The 21,931-nt window shown below is 43.4% G+C and overlaps 1 protein-coding gene across 1 annotated transcript in view; it reads right to left on the bottom strand.

Moving 5' to 3' along the window:
• Positions 1 to 9,084: 9,084 nt before the first annotated feature.
• KLF15 (KLF transcription factor 15) overlaps positions 9,085 to 21,931 on the bottom strand; it is a 28,106-nt gene continuing 15,259 nt past the window's right edge. The window contains exon 3 of the mRNA XM_056804712.1: positions 9,085 to 11,242. Within this exon, the coding sequence (XP_056660690.1) occupies positions 11,074 to 11,242 (169 nt within the window). The 3' untranslated portion in view covers positions 9,085 to 11,073. The remainder of the gene's footprint in view (positions 11,243 to 21,931) is intronic.

Below are 21,931 nucleotides of genomic sequence, written 5' to 3'. Positions count from 1 at the left end.
GACCAAGATGGCATCAGGCGATGTCTTTTTACTTGTGGATTTCAGTGAGACAGAGTTATCAGCCTCACTTTCTCTTCCAGTGTCATCAAAGTCCAGTGACAAGACAAAACTAAAGATGACTGGAAAAAAACTCAGGATACAGTGGATAATCTAGGGTTCTTTGATATCTAACCAAGCTCTAAGCACCTTACAGTGCCTTCTTCAGACATCTTCATGGCTGTTGGAACAACTGTTCTCCTCCACCCCTGCCATTAGGGGAAGTCTTCACCTGCCTGAGGCAGACACACCCCTAATTCACCAATAGGTCTGAGGCCTATTGGTTCCCTTTAACCTACTTTTACCTGCTTGCTGAGATGATTTACCAGGCTACAGTACATGCCACTGCTTCTTGCAGCCACAGGCAAGAGCTAGATGGCAGGTGAACATCAAAGGGGGGAAGCATCCCTGAGAAGGGCACATCAGAGGTATTAGTCTTCCCTGAACATCCTGAACACCCCCAGTACCATTATACAGCATGTAGAGTGGGAGCGGAGATCACAGATGGTGAGAGTAACCCAGGATTGAGGTTTGGCAAGGCAATAATAATAATGGTGAGATGAAATGGAAAGGGATCCAAGAGCAGAGGAACAGTGTTGTGTTGGATTGATTAAATACAGAGTCAAGGCTGAAAGTGAGAAACTGTGGTTAGAGCAAGAATGATGGCCTGGGAAAACCATGGAGGGCTAAAGCCACTAGATACCATGGTGGGGTAGAAAGAAAGAAGGGAGGAGAGGAGATTGGGATGTAGGCTCTGTATCCCCAGCACAAAACACCATCCCTGGTACACAGTGGGTAAACTGAACTGACCAATCAGACGGAGGAATTTCAAAGATCTGGACTGGAGAGATAGCACAGTTATGGGGGGAGGTGACATCACTTGGGTTGCTGAGATACTTTGAAGATACTGGTCATGGGAGTTGAGGAATTTGATGAACTGGGATACCAGGGCATTTGAAGGGACTCAGATCCTATTAAGTTGGCTTCTGGTGTCCAGGATATAGCAGAAAGAAATCTGACGGCCCCCTGTCAGCTGGGTGACCCTGAGGAAGTATTTTTATCTCTCTGGGTCTTGGTTTCCTTATCTGTAAAATGAGTAGTTTGAACCAGATGATCTTAAGGCCCCCTCTATTTCTAAATCATTGTGGTCCCATGTTTCTAGTTCTGGATATGATCCTGGCAGAGAGAAGTCTGCTCTAAGTGGCCCTGGTTGGGCTGGCAAGAGGCCTGGTCTCTGGGTGCTTAATGGTTTCAGAGGGAAGAAGCAATCATGCTTTTCACAGATGGTTTGGAGAAACAGGGCAAAACAAATAATGCCTCCACACATGGGAGTAGGTTCTGGAGCAAACTGGTAATGAAGGGTGGCATGCTGTCAAGGTTTCACCCAGGGCAGAATATTTACACACACACCCATTCAGTACCAGAGTAAAAAGGCTTCTTAGCCCTGTGGGTAGATCTCAATATTCCCAGGATCCTTTTGGAAAAGGAAGGAGAAGGTGCAGGGGTAGGAATATTAGTGTGATAGAGACCCCCCACCCCCAACTTGCTTAGGTGCTTGGAAATTGTGGAGAGCAAGCCATTCTTCTGTCTGAATCCCAGTTTTCCCATCTATAAAATAAGGAGAGTGGACCAGAGGACCTCAAGTACTTTGCATAAATGGGAAGGGAATAATTGGCACAGTAGATAGAATAGTGGGCCTGGAGTCAAGAAGCCCTGAGTTCAAATCTAGATTCAGATATGTAATAGTTATATGACTCTGGGCAAATCACTTAACCTCTGTTTGCCTCAACTTCTTCAACTGCAAAATGAGAATAATAATAGCTCCTACCTTCCAGAATTGTGAGAATCAAATGAGATAATACTAATTTTTAAAAGGGTCTAGTGCAGTGTCTGGCACATTAAGTGCATGATGAATACTTATACCCTTTTCGCTCTACCTCACAGCTCTCCCCATTTGGTTTTGTGATCCTGTGGTCCTTTCCTTAATGATTATGGAGATTTCGTGCATCATATATGGGTGAATCCTTCCCTAGTTTGGGGTTGTGAGCCATAATTCTTCAGTCTGACCTTCACAAAGCAGGAAGAGCCAATGCAAAATTGGGTATGGAACTCAATATGTTTTCCTCAGTATGTTGATGGCATAAAATGTGGAAGACTTGTGGTTCTGGGAAACATTAACAAGGGAATTTGAATGGAGATGATAGATACACACTGTGAAACAAGGAAGAGCCTGAACAGAGACCCAGACAAGGAGGAACACATTTTGAGTCTTCTTCTGAGGCAATATGGTAGGACTAAGCCCAGGACCGTTAGACACAAAGAAGGTTACTTAGTCCGTCAATAAATCTACCACTATTGGACCCAAGTATGATGGCTTCCAAATGGGAAACCTAAGAGATAGCTGAAAGTGGACCTCCATTAAATCTTATTCAGAATGCGGGAGGCAGAGTTAGCCCCAAATTCATGGGTTTGCTAGAAAGCACCTCAGAAGTCATCCAGTCCAACGCCTTCATTTTAGAGGCAAAGAGAAGTCAATGGATTTGCCCCAGTCACCCAGAAAATCAGCAACAGTACTGGGATTTGAACCTAGGCCCTCTGACCCTGAATCTGGGACACTTTCCACCATACTACCCCAATTCCCAAAGGATGCTATCATGCTCATCATGCTTAGGAGTCGCTCTGATGTTTGGACAGACTATAGAAACTCTTGCCTTTAAGATAGTCTAGGAAAGTATATTATATATATATATATATATATATATATGTACTACACTATATGTAGTCTGTTGAGATATAGACTGAACAGAATGCTGGACTTGGAATTGTAAGGCACAGTGTCACATCCTAGCTTAGATAGCTTATTAGCTATGTGAACTAGCTTACTGGATAGAAAGAATTTATTTCTTTGAGCTTCAACCTACTCATTTGTAAGTTGGGTATAATAGTACACCTAACTCTTAGTTAACCCCAAAGGGCTGGAGAAAGCTGAGCTAGCAAGCTTACTGAGCCAAGCTGAGTTGGATTGGGTTTCTCCCAATTTTGGTTGCTTAGATCCTGCCATTGATACATCACTGCTGCCCTTTGCTCCTGTAACTTGAACCCTGCTCCTGCTTCTGCCCCCAGCTCCCCAATGACCTCTTGCAAGCTGCTCTGAGGAGCCTGTCACTCCTCCAAAAAGTTCTTTCTAACCCATGAACAGATGTTACCACTAAAAGACCAACAGTGCCTCTAGAAGCAGAACAGCCATTGCTGCTAGTGGCTGAGCCAAAGCTCCAGGGTCACCCAGCTCCAAGAAAATGGGGTGAATGACTATGGGGCTTTGCCATGCCTCCGCGCCATATTCCCAATTCAATTCATCACCTAGTGGATAAAGGACACTTTGCCACGTGTTGGAGATGACAACATTTTTTATGTTCAAGTTCCTGCCCTCAAGTAGGTTACAATCTACTTTCCATTAAAAAGTTCATAAGAGCTAGAGATTATGCAATCTAAGCCCCCTCCCCAAACACACACCATTTTAGAAACAGAGGAAATTGAGACCTAGAATAGTATTTTATTTTTCTCAAGGCCACAGATCAAGTTAGTGTTAGAGCTGGGACCAGAACCCAGTTCTCTTGACTTCAGATTTAGTCCCCTTTCCACATAAGGAAAAAAATCAGTGTAGTTTAGGTAGAGAGTTTATCCTTCTGAGCTGGAGTATAGAACATCAAAAACATGAAGGGGGGGGGGGGGGGACTGTAATCATTAACCTTGGGCAACTGCCAGTTCCTTCTGTTCTAGAGTCACCTGATTATTTAGATCAACATCCCGGCTTCCCTCCAACCCAGAATAACCAGACAAAGGAGAAGTAGCCCTTGCTGGCATTCTAGCTGTGAAGGAATTCCTGAAGGGCAAGGAACAGGAGGCATAAAGGAATCCACCTTCATAGATTTGTGGAAGTTCCCAAATGCTGGTGCTGAAATAGAGAGCGTTGAATGGTTCCATGAACAAAGAGAATGTCTGAACTGTATAACTACAGAAAGTCAAATCATAAAACAAGGAATGTCAGAACAGAATAGCAGAGCTGGAAGAGTCCATGGAGCATAGAATGGCAGAACTAGAAGATCCTTAGAGATTACTTAGCCCAAGAGCTTCATTTGTCAGATGAGGAAACTGAGGAACAGAAACATAAAGCTACTTGCTCAAGGTCACATAGTTCGTTAGTAGTAGAACCAGTGCCAAAACTCAAGTTTCCCAATTCCTAGCCTAGTGCTCTTTCCACAAAGCAGGATTTCCCTGGAGTTTTAATCATCTCAACAACTATGTGACGTCTCTGCTGCCTATGTAACTTGGTTTTTATCTCCTGCAATCCTTCATTTGTTTGGCGATGATGAAATAATGGACAACAGCAACCAGTCATTGAGAAATGGCCAGCATACGCACGCTGTGGGGTCAGGAATTGATTGTCCAGATGCTGAACCTTTGGGACTCAAGTCTGAATGCTTTAGAAAGGTGATAAACCTCTGTGGTGGTAGGTCAGAGAGGGGATACTGAAGGGAGAAGAATGAGAGGAGATTTACAATCTCTTCAAGCTCAACTTCATGGATGGTCCATTTGGGGCCAACCTTTAGTTGTATGGTAACCATGCTCGAATACTTCTAATTATAATGAAAAAGACTCCAACTGACTGCTCATAGGTCATCATTAAGCCTAGCCAAATTGATGGCAAACCTCTGGACAAATGTGACCCAGGAAGGAGACATTCCTTGCCTGAGGTCACATAGAAAGTAAATGGAGAAGTCAGGATTTGAACTCAAGTCCTTGGACTGCACATGTTCCTTCATGAAGTCCAAATTATCCTTGAAAAGAGGTCTCTCTACCACATAATTGACAAGTACTCACTCAGATTTTAAGACTTCTAAAGAGAATCCTTGGATGCTGGTACCTTTCTAAACAGCCCATTCCATTTTAGCTCCAATTGCTAGGCAGATTTTCTTTACACCTATTCAATTCAACAAAAATATATTAAGCACCTACTATGGGCAAAGTACAGAAGTCTAAAGTTGCCTCTCTGTAATTCTTCCCATTGTTCTTTACTCTGTCCTCTGGAACCAAGTAGAACAAGGGAAATCTTTCCTTCATGTTACAACTCATAAAAAAAAATTGTAGAGGTTTAAAAAAATTGTATTAATTAAAATTTAAATTATTTTTTTATTTTATGAAAACATTCCACCCAAAGATAGAACATGATATCTTATATTTCCATTTTCCAAGGATATATACCAATTGCTCCAAGCTGGCCCTCCCTGGGCACATCTATTTCTGGTAAACACAAAAGGCTTGTAATGTATGATTCAGTGGGTTCCAGCACTTCACACAGTCTCTGGCACTTAATAAATGCTTTCTCATTCATTCATTCCCTCTTGAATCATCAGCCCATCCAAAAACCTAGTTTGCCTAAGAAAGACTAGAAAGAACTACATACAGCTCACATGGTATCATGTGCTCTCTTTTGGCAAATAGCAAGAACCTTAGGAGTAAGAGAGATAAAGGGTTGGGGTTGATCAAGTCACTGAATCTCTTCAGAGCTCAGTTTTCCCCTCTAGAAATTGAGGGGGATTGGACTCTGTAACGCAATGGATCAAAAAATATTTATTACGTGCCTACTATGTGCCACTACTGTGCTAGGCACTAGAGATAGTCCTTAACTTCAAAGAGTCATAATAGCTAAGATCATTTCTTGATTCCCGAATCTAGGATCACTTTTTGTTGCTATTTGTTTTAGTCATGTCCAACTCTTTGTGACCCCATTTGGAATTTTCTTGACAAAAACACTAGAATAGTTTGCCATTTCCTTCTCCAGGTCATTTTTCAGATGAAGCAACTGAGGCAAACTGGGTTAAGTGACTTGCCCATCATTACACAGCTAATAAATGACTGAGGTCAAATTTGAACTCAGATCTTCCTGACTCCAAACCCAGTGTTCTATCTACTGTGCTACCTAGCTGCCTCTAGAATAACTTACATGAACATAAAATGTTATTGCTTACAAATTAAGTTATTAAATTATTAAAGAGCATTAATATTCCTTATTTCGTTATCTCTTTCCATTAAAATTCTCATCTAATACTACATCATGGTGTGGAGGGGGCTCTGGATTACTGAAGACTATGTAAGTGGAATGCAAATCCTGGAAGACTGAAAAAACTTTGAGAGAAGTCCTCCAGAAAGGGGATAGGTCTGGCATCCAAGAGCCACACAAAGGCTCATCACCAGAAGTTTGGCCACTCCGAAATGAAGTGATTGACTTTGATTTAGTTTATCTATTCAGTTTCTGCTATGTTCAAAACTTTTTGCTAGCCAATGAGGACACAAAGACCCACCATTGCCCTCAGGCAGCTTATGTTCTACCAAGAGAACATGATAAATACAAAGTAAATACAAAGTATATACAAGGTAAGACAGATCAATTGCCCAACATTTATTAAGCCTTTTCCCTGTGTCAAATACTGGGCTAAGTGGTGGGAATACAAAAACAGTAATTAAACAGCGATTGCCCTCAGGGACTTTACATTCTATCTGAGATGACACTATGCACATCCCTGTAAGTATACGTGTAAATATCCAAAGTAATTTCAAGCAGTTTAACAACTGGAAGAATCAGGAAAGGCTTCGTGGAGGAAGTGAAATGAGGCATTTACCTCCCGAAGGCATCATGGTAGTGGTCTGCTTTAATGGAAGGAGCCCCCATATCAATGAAATCATGCACGCTGAAGTTGTGAAGTATCTCTCACTCCGGGACTGTCCATGTCTGGAAATGGGAAGAAGACTGGGTCTAGATTCATACATTTTATATCTGAAAGGATCCTTTGAGAGAGAAATGGAGGTCTATGGAGAGGAGTTGAATTGCTCAGGGTCTAATCACTGATAGAGATGTAGTATGGCACAGTGAATAAAGATCCTTCTGACTCAAAGGTCAGAAAAATCTGAGTTCACGTCCCTCCTCTGGCACATCCTGGCTGTGTGACCCCAAGTCATTTAGACTCTCAGAGCCCTAGGCAACTCTCCAAGACTCTGAGTTACAGAGAAGGGGCCAATCTGCAGTGGTAGAGGGCATTTCCTCATTGGCAGCCCCATGCACCAAAGAAATCACAAATTTCCTCCAATCCTCTCCCCATGTAATTGGTAGGAAACCAAGACAAGATTTGAATATCTCTCTTCAGAATCCAAATCTAGTGAATCTTCCACTATACCATTTAAAGTCAAGAAAACCTGAAGTTAATATTTACTGATACCACCACTACCACCACTACTCCTACTACTACCACCATTTCTCCTCCTCCTCTTTCTTCTATTACCACTTCTATTAATACCCCTACTAGCAGTTGTATTACTTCTACTGCCACCACCACCACTAATAATAATAATGATTAACATTATATAGGTTTTAAAATAATTATTGTTAATAATAATTTAGAAAATTAATGAACACTTATATAGACTTATAAAATATAAGGTTTATAATATGTGTCCTCACAACAACTCTGGGAGATAAGTGATACAGATGAGGAAACTGAGGCTGAGAGAGGTTACATGACTCTCCCAGAGTTACACTGGCTAGCTATATTCATGTGACCCTGGGCAAATCTTTTCCCTTTGAGTTTCTGATTCTCCATCTATAAAATGGGGAGTTTAAAATACGTGAGTGAAGAAAGCACGTTGTAAGATGTAAGCTACTATACAAAGAGTGGGCACTACTAGGTAAGGACCACACTAATCCAGTATGGTTGGCAGGAGATAGATCATGGCCACCATTTTGAAGATGAGGAAATGGAGGTCCAGTTGCAGCAAAGTGAGTCAGCCAAGGTCAGAGGGCTAGTAAGCAGCAGAGTAAGGATTCTAAACCTAGCTGGACACGATGACCTCTCTGACTCCTTTGAGCTCAAACTCCAAGAAAGCCCTTAAGTAGGAGATGGCACCTGAGCTATGCCAGGGCTCATTCCATGTCACCAGACTGTACTGGTCTAAGGCCATTTGCAATTTTTTTCCCAAAGAGAATTCATTAATAGGCATTCAACCCTACCTCTACTTGCAATAGCAACCAGTGGGGAGAGTAGATGCTAAGGGCAAATCTCACAGGCTCCATCTATCTCTAGCATGGGTCAGATGAGACTGGGCTCCCTGGCAAGCTGCCAATGCCCAGATTCTGACTTCTGAGCCTAGCAACTGCCACAAAATCCACAAATATCTAGTCTACAGTGCTCTCACAGTGCCTGCTATGTATCAGGTACTGAGGGACACAGAAAAATATTAGAGTTGGGTCCTTTCATCAGTTGCTAAGAAGTCAAGTTAGGAAAATAAGTCTCATATAAGAGAAGACAGATCTTTGAAGAGGCCAGTTTAGTGTTCTAGAAAGAGCCCTGGACTAAGAATATGGGAGCTTGGGCTCTAGTCTTTCTCCAGTCTACTCTCTGCTACTGGCTTTGTGGCCCTGGGTAAATCATTTTCAGGCTTCAGTTTCTTTTTTATAAAATGGAGGCATTATCAGGACAAAAGAAGATAAGGCATAATAGAGCCAATGGATCCAATCCAAATTAAAATGTAATTGGAAAGTGCTTAGCAAAATTAATTAAAAATTAAACACAAATAAGGGTAATTTGCTGCCTCCTAAGTCAACATGAAGCCCACCAAGATTCATTGTCATTTGAATTTGACATCACTGGTATAGAAAGAGTGTGAAGAGGAAATTGGACAAGGTCCTTGTGGGAAACAGACCAGCCCAGACTAATGAGGAGAGCCTAAGGGAGCAAAAGTTGATCAGGCTGGAGGGGGAGTTTGGGGCCAGATGGCTGAGGGCTTCAAATGTCAGGCTGAGGAGGTTGCATTTTATGGTGTAGCCCCAGGACCCCTTTCTCCCCAACAGGGTTTGGCATCCCAGGATATCGGGAAAGAACTCATCTTGGACTCTTTGGTCTACCACTCGCTCAAGTCTAAACTTCCAGCACAGGGATCTGTTTCCAATTTCACAGCTGAACAAATAAAAAAGGAAACATACAAGCACCAGAAGTATTTAAAATTTCCTTTTTTCTTTTTATTGGCAAAGTAAATATATTTTATGAAGGACAAAAGAAAATATACAGAATTGTAACTTATATACACTGGCTTCATAGATTTTTTATTTCAAATTTACACAAATTTTGATATGTTATTAAAAGATATTTTATATAGATGCATCTATGTACAGTTTATTTACATACATTCATAGGATGTGAGATAAACCAGTCAATACAAGCTAGTTCATTGTATATTAATTTCTAGAGGACAGAAGGAATGCTTCGCTAGCATACGGTAGTCTATTGGCGCTCTTACGTACAGCGTGCTCTTCATTTCTACAATGCGCTAATGCTAGAATTGCAGTGTTTTATTTGGGATTTGTCTGGGACACGGAGAGGAAAGAAAGCCAACTGATAGTTATCTCTGAACAGCAGTGTCTTAGTAAAGATAACCCCCATCCCATTTTCTCTGACTACTGATTCTATTTGATTCTACTGTTTCTTACCTTAAAACAAACACCTCTCTGTCTCTCTCTCTCTGTCTCTCTCTCTCTGTCTCTCTCTCTCTCTCTCTCTCTCTCTCTCTCTGTCTCTCTCTCTCTCTCTCTCTCTCTCTCTCTCTCTCTCTCTCTCTCTCTCTCTCTCACTCTCTCTCTCTCTCACTCTCTCTCTCTCTCTCTCTCTCTCTCTCTCTCTCACATACTCTCTCTGTCTCTCTCTCAATCTCTCTGTCTCTCACACACACACACACATGCACACACATATATGCACACAGGCTTGCATGATAAGCACCCACCAACAGGAACCTACAATGATTTGCTGTTTTATGTATTCATTTATTTGCTTTAAGTTTTCTTCTTACCCACTGAGGCTCAGGGGGCTGCTAGGACAAGAGAGCATCATGAGAGCTAGATCCCACTCGACCCACCCTGGGGCTGCCCTGGAGAATGTCTTCCTCAGGATGGAGGCAGACCCATGGGCTACATGCCACCTTCCCCTATTGGCATGCTCCGGGGATCTCAAACCTGGCGAGGGGACTGGCCCCTTCAAAAACAAGATCCAGGGAAAACAGGATAGATGGCCTCTGCAACGTGGGGTGAGGAGCTAGACTTCAGTAGGTCCTCTATTCAAATCCCGTCTTAGACACTTATTCATGGTGTGGCCATGATGAGTTACTTCACCTTTGCTGGCCTACTTTCTCATCTGTAAAACGGGGGGATTGGGGTGGCCCAGAAGGGCTTTAGGGTCCCTTCCAGCCCCCGCCCTCCTAGGATCCTCCAGGAGATGTGAAAGAAATGACCTTTGACCCACTTTCACTGATTTCCTTCCTGAATTCTTGGCTCCAATGGGATTCATCCTTTGGAAATACGTTCTGTCATTTCCAGATGGGGGAAACAGCTGAAATCTCAACTTTTTTTTTTTAAAGCTTCCTGAATCAGGACAGATCCACGAGGAGTTACAGGCCCATAAGAAGAAATGGGGGTTTCTGAAAGCCTCCCTCCATCCCTCCTCCCCCACTAGAGCCCTTGGCAGTGGCCATAGGGACACAAAGGACTTGTTTTCGTTTTCCAAAAGGAATTTGCTATATCCAAACTGGACAAATAGGCCCAGCTTAATAAAAACTCACAATGAATAGCCCTGTTTATGAGCAAAGCCCACAGGAATGCCAGAACTGTAATTAACTAGCTACAAGGAGCCCATAAATTTTCCTTGTGCCGAAGAAAACAGCTTAAAATAAAACACTGTAATTTCCGAGGGAAGAAGCGGCAGCAAAGACATGAAAGGGGGAGGGGGGAGAAGATCAGGCATAAAAATAATAACCGCAGAAAAGCTTCATTCTCAAATTCCATTTGGAGGACACAAACATTCATGTGTGGTGGTGTCAGATAACAGCGTTCCCTGTTATGGAGACAAATAAATTATCGCTATAAAAAACATTGAACAAAGTGCTGGAGTCAGCTGTTCTCGGCCCAAGAGGTGGGAGGAGAGGGCAGGGGGAGGCAGGTCAGTTCACGGAGCGCACCGAGCGGTTGCTTCGGGGGAAACGATGCACCTTGATATGCTTGGACAAGTGGTCACTCCGGGCAAACTTTTTCTCGCAGACGGGACACTGGTACGGCTTCACACCCGAATGGGAGCGTCTGTGTCGAGAGAGTTCGTCCGACCGGGAAAATCTGCCCATGTAAGGGAAAAGAAGCAAGGGTTAGAATCCCCTGACTCGGGAGCTCAGACGAGAGTCATGCCGCGCAGGAAGGGGGCCTTGGGGCTCATCCAGCCCCTTCTGCGTGCCAGGCAGGGAAACTGAGGCTCAGGGAGCTGCAGGATGTCCAGGGTCCTCCAGTGGGTTAGCGACAATTAGGGGCAGGGGGAGGGGGGCATTTTTCCTCCAGGACTCAGCTCTCCTCATTCCCCCATGCCCTGCTCTCCCCTATATTTCACTGCCTGATTAGACTAATGCTCTGGACTCTCCTGGCATAGAAGGTGACATGATTTGGACTGGCTGAAGGTCTGGCCTCTCTTTTTCCTTTGTGTCATCCCACTTTTTGGAGATGGTTTGATCAGGAAACAGCGATATTCACGGGTAGATGGGCCAGGGTCTTCCAGCTGCCCTGGGCCTCAATGTCTCGGAGAGGCTGGCACAGCAAATGTTTATTCTCGTTTTGAGGAAAGTGAAACTGAGAAGCAAAACCCTCCTCCCCAACCATGGAAAATGATTAGATATGGCTGAGGATACGAACTGGACATTTTGTAGCCTGTGTCCTAAGTATCTCAAGTCATTTTCTTTCTCGAAAAACCTTGTAGGATCTTCCCTGGTTAGAACAATTGAGTCTACATTCCTTAGCTTGGCATTCAAGGACCTTCAGGACCCGACCTAATTTTATTTTACCCCTCTTTCTGCCCCCTCCAGACTCCAGCCAAAGGAGACAACTTGATATTCCTCAAGTATGCATTTTACCGTGCTGACTCCAGGCCTTTAGCACTCCTTGGTCCTTTCCCTCTAGATTGCCGTCTTCTGACATTTTCCCCATCCTTCAAGGCCTACGTCCAACCCTGTTGCCTCCAGGAGTCTCCCCTGATGTCTTTCCTTTCTCTTACCCAACCTAACAGGTCTTTCTTCCTTCAGGATTATCTGCAGAGAGGCTTTCAACATCAGTCATGGCAGAATAATCCTGTGTGTTGCCCCACTGAACAAAAGCAGGGAGATGGCAGCTAGGTATGCCCTACCTAGGCTGAGGAGCCAAAGAGTTAATGGCCTGGGAAGTCTGTTCTGCTGAAAGGACTGGATGTCTAAGTGTGTACAGAACAGTGGCCCAAGTATCCACAGTCGTCTCTCTCCATTCTGTCTCGGTCTCCTCGCTGCTTACCCAGAGGGGCCCAGGGTACACAGCTGTGGCTACTTTTTGAAATTTGGGCACAGAATAGGTAGGGCATGGTCTTGGCGAGCAAACCCGCTCCTCGCAAGCCCAACAATGGGTTTAATTCACACCTGAAACGTTTGAGGGTTTTTTTGAGAGATTTCCCCCAATGGACTCCTTCCACTTGGGAAGAACACACTGTTTACTAAGAAGAGTAAACAGACATCACCTTCAGAAGCCAGCTTGGGAGGAAAGATACCAGAGATTGTGCGGCTGAGTTTAGAATAAACAAACAAAACATAACAATACAAAGCCAAAAACATCATTTCCAGCTGGAGGGAAGTACAGTGGATGCTCCCATCACCAGGCAATATCTAAGGAGTCTTTGTGAATTCAGCCTCAGAGCCTTGAGAGCCTCTGCCATCTTCTCCTCTTCCCAAATGCCAACCAGCCAATCTGGCCAGTGGTCATGAGCTGCCTATAAAGAGTTCTGATGGGCCTTTGTCACCCCCCCTCCTGCCCCACAGCCTTCTCCCAGCCCTGAGTCTACTCTAGTCCATGGGCACTTCCGATGTGGCTGGGAGTGGATCCGCTATCCACAGGAGAGGAGAAGGCTGAGAAGAATAACCCCACAGATGGCAACCCCCTTTTCTACACTGGGAGTCTTAGACATTGTACCTAAAATAGGGATATGGCTTCCTCCCACCTGCCTCAAGAAGCCTTCCTTGACTACTCTAGTTTACTCCTAAGGCATGTTGGTTATAGAACGACAAACCAGAAGGGAACACGGAACACAGACTTGACTACTCTAGTTTACTCCTAAGGCATGTTGGTTATAGAACGACAAATCAGAAGGGAACACGGAACACAGACTTGACTACTCTAGTTTACTCCTAAGGCATGTTGGTTATAGAACGACAAATCAGAAGGGAACACGGAACACAGACTTGACTACTCTAGTTTACTCCTAAGGCATGTTGGTTATAGAACGACAAATCAGAAGGGAACACGGAACACAGACTTGACTACTCTAGTTTACTCCTAAGGCATGTTGGTTATAGAACGACAAATCAGAAGGGAACACGGAACACAGACTTGACTACTCTAGTTTACTCCTAAGGCATGTTGGTTATAGAATGACAAATCAGAAGGGAACACGGAACACAGACTATGAATGCATGAAAAAGCACTAACTAATGGGCGAGGAATGTTAGCGATTGAAGGGTTCTTAGAAAATAGACTGTCAGAACAAGAAAGTAACTAAGAACCAAAGAACTATAATGTTGGGGCTATTGGATGGGATCTTAGAACATAGTGAGCTCATGCCAAAATGGCCTTAGAAAGCGGGTTTTTGGAATAAAGAATGTCAGAGATGCAAAGGTTCTTGGAACACAGAGTATTAGAATTGAAAGGAAACTAAGAACATAGAACAAGGGAGCTGGAAGAGCTCTAAGGACAATATGTTCTTGCTACAAAACATAGACTGTCAGAAGTGGAAAGGCCCTTAGAACATGGAATGGCAGAACTATAAAGAACATAGAAGATACTCTCGTCTAAACCCTTTATGCTGCAGAGGGGGAAGTTGAGGCTCAGAGGGGGGAACCTCTCTGAATTAATTAGAATAGTTAACAGCAGAGTTGTAATTAGAACTTGGCTCTCCTCTCTGCCAAGGTCAAAGTTTGTCTTGAATGAGAGGAGTGAAACCAAGTAGGGAAATGTTCAATTTTGGCTGACTGGCACTGCAATAAAAGCCAATGTTCCAACCTTGATTCCCAAACCTTTCTCTGACTTTCATATTGCACTAGCCCCTACCCAGGGAAGCCCTAAATAGACCACTTGGGATACAAAAGGAGGCAGGAGGGCAGAGCCAAACAAATGCTGTTCATCTCTGTAGAAAGGATCCCTGTTGAGGCTGGAGGGGTCACATGGCCGAAATGTGTGTGTTACTTGAGCCATGGAAGAAGTGTGAGTTAATATGTTAAAAATACACTGGGTCTCATAACCAAGGTCTTAGTGGAGAGGCAAGAATTTTGCAACACTGTTCCCCAGAGCCCCTGGGGGCAGATCGGCTTACTGAGGCCACGGAAATAAAACCCTAGGCATGTTGCTGGTGGACAAAAGGACAATTCCTTAAAGCCAACATGTGGGACTAGGAGAAAGCTGGACATTCCTGAATCAAGGGACAAAACAAGGTACAGTGGAAAGAATGTTAGACCTGGATTAAGTCCCATCACCCCCCACTAACTGTGCCCTTGAAAAGTGACTTCAATAGCTTTCTCCTCTTCGCAATGGGTGAGCTGATTCCTGCCCTGCCAGAGGAAGGTTGTGAAGATCAAACGAGATAATGGGCAATGAAAACATTTTGAGAGAAATCCAGTATTTTAAAAAAAATGAGGGATTGTCATTATTATCAAGTGTTTTGCCCATGGTCACACAACTAGTAGTGGAGAGTTAGATCCCAATATTCTGACTCCAGGACAGGCACATTTTGAAGAAGAAAACACAGTCTTCACTGTCAATAAAGGAAGAAAAGGCAAGACTCACAAATGTTAGACAATTAGAGAATTCCCCAAATCACACAACCAAGGGTTGAATTCCAAATGGCAGAGATAGGAAGTGTTGGAAGAGATTTCTAGAATGACGACTTGGAAGAATGACTTCTAGAAGACTTCTTGGAAGAGGTACAACACTAGCTGGGCCTTGAAGGATGGGCAGAGTTCAGATAAATGAAATAGTATTGGGAATGAATAAAGCATAACCCTTGGATGCTAAGGAAATGGTCCTGGCTAGAGCTAAGGGAGAGTTAACTGGGGCAGGGGTGGGGGGGATGGGAAAGAAGAATTAGGGAGAAGCTTGATTATGGAAGGTACTAAATGCTAGGCTAAGAATTAAAAAAGTGATTTTGAAAGAAACAAGTAGCTATCAAAGGTTTTGAGGTGAGGGAAGGTGGAAGAGAGGATGATGCTGGTAGTGGTACACATGTGGATTAGAAGGAACAGGAAATATCCTTTTCATCCATTATCTACCCCGCCAAAGACTTTCCAAGTCTTCCTCAAACTAACCACTTCATAGAGTGATTGGGCAAGGAGCACAGAATGAAGGTTCAAGTTAAAGTGGCCTTAAAAATAACCTAATCTATCCTTTCCATTTAAAAATTAGAAATTAAGGCAGAGAGGTCAAGTTCAAAGCCAAACAGCCTCAACACAGGGGCCAGATCTAAGACCAGATCGATCTTCTTTCTACTAACGCAATGGGAAAAAGATCTCCTCTTGAAAGCCCAGCTAGGGAATGAAGAATATAGCTAATGTGGGGCACTGTTAGGGAAAGATGAATGAGATGACTCAGGTGTCTGAGAAGTTAAGGTATTACAGCATCAATGCAGGTGAATCTCCCCAATCCAGAAGAAGTTGATAAGACCAGAAACTATGTTATAGTATGTCCAGGGAACAGGGAACCCTCGTTTAGAGAAAAGAAGAAATGGGAGGGAAATACCTATCATCCTCAAACACCTGAAGGACTATCAGGCCATGGGAATAACTTCTGCTTCTTGGCCCCAAAAGGCAGAATTGGGTTCAGTGGAGGACACTGAAATGAGGTTGTCTTTCACTGAGTTTAAAGAAGTACCATGAGAGCTGTCCAACAAAAGAATGGGCCTCCTTGGGAAGCAGTGAGCTTCTTATTGAGCAAAGGTGGGCAGTCAGTCACCTGTCGGGAATGCCATATGTGTGTATGTTGGGGTTGGGGGAGGAGACCTTTCTGTATTCAGAGAGAACTCAAAGGTCTGTGGCTTTGCAATATTCCACATTTTCTGAAAAAACATTCCATATTTAGGCTACATAGTAGAAGCTATTGGTCAGAACATGGAGGAAGATGTTAGGCTCCACCTTCATAGGCGGTGTGTCCCAAAAGATGCTATGCCCCAGGGATGACAGTCCTTTATGTTTGTAGAGCTCTTTCCTGTGATTCTGTCCTGTGCCTCTTTGAGGCAAGTGACAGAAGACACCACTGGGAAGCCCAGAAAAGTCAGTAGGCTTTCCCAAGGTCACATGACAAATTCATGGCAGGATTGGAAGTTGAACTTGGACCTCAACTCCAAAACAAGCTTCCCCTCCACTCTGCTCCCCCTTTCCCTGACTCTGACACTGAGCTCTCACTTACTAACTTTTTTAACCCCCTATCGATACTCAGTATCTGTATCTAAGGCAAAAGAGTGGCAAAGGCTAGGCAAAAGGGGTTCAGGGATTTCCCCAGGTTCACACACAGCTAGGAAGTATATGAGGTCATATTCAAACCCAAGACCTCCTGTCTGTAGGTCTGGCACCCTATCTACTGAGCCACCTACCTAACCCTTTTACTTCTTTTTCTTTTTTTTTTAAACTCTTACCTTCTGTCTTAGAATCAATATTAAATATTGGTACCAAAGCAGATTAATGGTAAGAGCTAGGCAATTTGGGTCAAGTGATGTGCCCAGGGCCATACAACTAGGAAGTGCCTGAGGCCAGATTTGAACAAGAACTAGTTGTCTCTAGACCTGGCTCTCTAACCACTGATCCACCTAGCTGTCCCTCTTACTAACTCTTTCAGTGGAGATCTCAGTCATTGTCCCCTCAGCCACATGAGTGCCGGAGGCCACTGAAAACCCTTGAGGAGAGTGACACAAGGAAAGAGGTGTTTGGTATTGCCATCCAATATATGTAAAGAATTTTTAAAGCCCATTCACAAGAGGGGAATGACAGACTAGAATGCACCCAACGCCATGTCCAGGATAGTCTGCTGACGTAGGTAGAAAGAGCAGATAAGTATTTCTTGGGGGCAGCCTACAGATGGTGGCCACCATGACAGCAGGAAGTCTACACTAACCAACTCTGCTCACCAGTACAAGCCAAATGCTGCCTCTTTAAACCAATTCATCTGCTTAGGAGAGGCAGGCCTGATCCAGGACACAGATCTAATCTTTTCCTTCTTAATCTTAGTAATCTCACTTTATCTCAGTAAACTCCTTTACCTGACAAGAATCCTGGGGTATCAGTTTCTAGAACTTAATGATATGCTGCATTAATACATACAGATGTTTATTCTGCTGACTCATATGACCTTAGATTAAAGGACGGAATCTTAGAGGTCAGTCTATCCAACCCCTGGCCAGTGAAGGAGCCCTTTCTATACCATCCCTTGGAGGTGGTCGTCCAGCTTCTGCTTGAATATTTCCAGCAATGTTCATGGGCTCCAAGTGGTATAGTGGAAAGAGCGATGGCCCTGGAGTCAGAGCTCTGGGTTCAAATCATTTACTACCTGTGTGACCTGGAGTTCTAAATTTCCTCATTTGTAAAACAAAGGGTTCTTCTAGAATGATGACTGCTCTTTTAGTGCAATCAAAAGGGGCTTTGGGAGGAAAAGGGTATGAATCACAAAATGTCAGAAAAATGATTGTTAAAAATTTCAGTGACATGGAAATTTTTTTTTAATTTTTTAAGAGGGGTGCTTACCCTAGTGTAAATATCAATAATATGGAAATAGGTCTTGATCAATGGCACATGTAAAACCCAGTGAAATTGTGCCTTGGCTATGGGAGGGGGGAGTGGGAAGAGGGGAGACAAAGAACATGAATCATGTAACCATGGAAAAATTTTCTTAATTATTTAAAGTGGAAAAAAAAAGGAGTACTTGGGCTTAAGTTCTACCTTTGCTATTAAGTTTATGACTCTGGATAAATCATTGGACCTCAATTTCCCCATCTGTAAAATGGAGGAGTTGGACTAAATGACCCTTAAGTTCCCTCTATCTCTAGTTTTATGACTCTGTGTCTCTATGAATCAGTTCATCCCATTGCTGGACAGTTCTTCCTTACAGTTCAGTCCTCCCCTCTAACTGTATCCCTGTAATTCCCACACCTGTGCCCCCATCAGGCCAAGACCAATCTTGGGGAGTCACACACAAGGCTGGACAGTCCCTATTCTATAGGGTAACCCTTTAGATCTTTGATAACCTTAAATTTGTACCCCCAAACACACTCATCACCCCAATTCTCTTCTATGGGCTAAATACCCCAGATCGTTTCAATCTTTCAAGATCCTTCATCCTCATGGCTCCTCTCCTCTGCATATGAACCAGTTTCTGAGGGGGGTTTTCCTGACCTGGAATCAGACACTTTGGTCCAGTTTCCCACAGCCAGCATGTCTACATTTTCTGAAATGAGATTAAAGGCAAGGGGAAACAAAGGTTGAAATGGCTTTCATCTCCTTACTCCAGGGTGGGGCAGGTTAGACAAGTGGTCAGAGCCTGGCATCCATAAGGCCAAGATCATGGCTAGATAGTTTAGGTGGCTTTAGCTTCTCTGTTCACCAGCCTCCAATCACAGCAGACCTCAAGCCACCATCTAACAAACTTATGACACTGATTTTAAAAGGAGCTCATTTAATGGAGGCTCAGGGAGGCTCCATGTTCAGGAGAGATCATGTTGGCTCAAGATAAACCTATTCCAATTGCTTAGGACAAAATCGCCAATGCCTTCATTCTCACAGGCTCAGGAACATAATAATAATAAATAATAACTAACATTTCTAGGATACTTGAAGGTCTACAAAGCACTTTACACAGATTATCTCATTTGATCATCACATGAAGTCTGTGAAGTGGGTGTTACGGTTCTATCCATTTTACAAATGAGGAAACTGAGGCAGAGAGTAAGTGACTTGCTCAGGGTCACACAGTTAATAATTACCTAAGGAAGAAGGCTTTGAACTCACGTTTTCCTGACCAGGTCCATCATTTCAGTTACTCTACTACCTACCTACATTGTCTTCATATATCAAATGGCAATACATAAAACACTTTGTATACCTTAAGTATTATGGGTATTGTTACAATTATGACTGAATATGAGTTGATATTATTATTCAACAGCAGTATTACTTGTAGGTAAAGAATAAGTAGACAGACACCTATTGGGGTATTATTTAGAGGATTGTAAAAGGGCCTCCAAATCCCTGGTCTAGTGTTCTAACAATCCCAGCATTTGAGTCCTTTGATGAATTTTGGCACAGTGTCTCCAGAAGGCTCTTTAAAAAATATAAACAGATCCAGTCAAAGGACCTGAGAATGTTTAGCCTGGAAAAGATACAGAAGAGATTTTACAAATCTTTTATTTTTGAAGTCAACATAAATGTTAATTATTTTATAAATTATTTATTATTAAGATTGATTGGGATAGAGGGACAGTTGAGAGGGGAGAGGGAAGCAGGAGCAGAATCTTCAGATAGTTGCAGGGCTATCAAGTGGAAGAAGGAATTAACTTAGGGCAAAATGAGCATTAACAAGGAGCAAGGAAAGACAGGCAGATTTTAGCTCAATAGAAAGAAGTCTGCAACCATCTGTTGCCCAACAGTAAACTCCCATCAGATCATCACCACTCAGGCTACTCAGAGGCTGGATGACCTCCTGCTATAAAAGGAGGCTGCCTTTAGTGTGTGGGGCACCAGAGAGCCTCCAGGGTCTTCCTGATTCTATCATTGACAGGGCTGATGACATGGAACCTTTTATTAGTCACTGACACTTTGGCTGGATTAGTCAGCCTGGCTGACATCAGTCATGATAAGTAAGTCTTGATTGTAATGGAGAAGGGAGACCCAGAAGGAAAAGGTCTAACCCATGTCATGGGCTTTAGGATCAGCAGCCTTGCACCATGATGTCATGGGCAAAGTACTAGACTTGGGATCAAAGACATGGGTTCAAATCTCAACCTTGTCACTTACTGGCTGTGTGATAATGAGCAGCATGTCTCCCCTTTCTTGGCCTTAATGTACTCAACTATAAAATAATTGGATTTCAAAGGTCCCTTAAGTTCGGAGTCCTACAAGCCCCACACAGCAAGGAGATGTAGGCAGCCTAGAACACAGGAGCTAGCCTTCAAAATTGACACAATCTGGTTCCTCACCCAAGATCTATCTTGGACCCAGCTGATTCCCTTTCCATTTCAGCTTCCCTGGCTTGTCTCTAGAACACAGACTAAATGGTCCCTAGGAATCCTACTTCCCACATTCCCAGAGGATCTCTAAGGGTCCGTCCATCTCTAAACACTATTATTTCATGGGCCTTTTCTGCTGTACTGTGTAGTAGGAAGAGACCTGGCAAGGAGGCAGGCCATCTAGGTCCCATTAATCCCAGCATTGTTCCTCACTTGCTGCAAAATCTCATCAAAGTCACTTCCCTTTCTTAGGACCTCAGTCTTCTACTCCTCTGTCCAGGCAGGATAATGACCCAAACCTCATCTTTCTTCCGGGAATTTTGTAGGAATCCACCAAGAACCCAGATATGAAAGGGCTTTGAAAATTACAGGGATTCCTCTGGGCCAGTCTGCTATAAGAGACTCTTCAGAAGTCTGTGAAATCAGCAAAGGTCCTCTTGGGTTCCCCTTTCATTGATACTTCCTCATTTCCTACTGCCTACCCCCATCTTCTCTCCCTCCATGCCCTATCCCAACATACTTCCAAGAGAGAACACCACAATCTCATTCAGAAGAAGGGACCAGGGAAGAGAAAGTATGGTGCAAAGAGTGGTGGATTGGGCATCAGGACCTGAGCTCAGTCACTGATCTGCCATTGTGTGACCTTGGGGATGTCACTGCCTTTCTCTTGAGCTATTTCCTCATTAGTAAAATTAAAGGGTTGGTCTAGATGTGAGGTTCTTAACCTTATTGTTTCATGGTTCCTTCTGGCAAGCTAAAAAAGATCTCTTCTCAGAATAATGTTTTTAATTGCACAAAATAAAATATATAGGATTATAAAGGAAATCAATTAGGCTGAAATATAGTTATCAAAATATTTTAATTCATGGATCTGAGATTAATAACTTCTGGTTAAGGGGCAGCTGGGTGGCTCAGTGGATAGAGAGGCAGACCTGGGTTCAAATATGGTCTCAGACTCTGGGCTGCATGTGTGACCCTGGGCAAGTCACTTAAGCCCCATTTTTTAGCTCTTACTGCTCTTTCTCCCTTAGAACCAATACTCATTGATTCACAGACAGAAGGTAAGAGTTCAAAAAAATAAAAGAAGCAACCTCTAGTTGGAGAACTGCTCATGTATCTTTTAGGTCAACATAAACTAATTATGAGTAGAGACTCATTCTTTGTACTTGTATCCCTAGCACCTAGTCCTGTGCCTGGCACATAGTAGGCTCATTAATAAAAACTTGTTGATTAACTAACTGACCCTATGCCTCACTTCCAAAAGGATTTTGCATTCTGCTAGAGAACAAAGCCATACACAAAGAAACAGGGAAGTAAGCACAGAAATTCTGGCCCTAGTGAATAGATTTTTAGAAGTTAAGGGGGGCATCTGGGTAGTTGGGGGCAGCTGGGTGGTTCAGTGGATGGAGAGCCAGGCCTACAGACAGGAGGTCCTAGGTTCAAATCTGACCTCAGACACTTCCCAGCTGTGTGACTCTGGACAAGTCACTTAGCCCCCACTGCCTAGCTCTTACCACTCTTCTGCTTTGGAACCAATATGCAGT

Source organism: Monodelphis domestica, chromosome 7, assembly GCF_027887165.1.
Source record: "Monodelphis domestica isolate mMonDom1 chromosome 7, mMonDom1.pri, whole genome shotgun sequence".
NCBI lineage: Eukaryota > Metazoa > Chordata > Mammalia > Didelphimorphia > Didelphidae > Monodelphis > Monodelphis domestica.
Note: the sequence above shows the minus strand (reverse complement) of the source record. Positions and strands in the feature narration are given on the sequence as shown.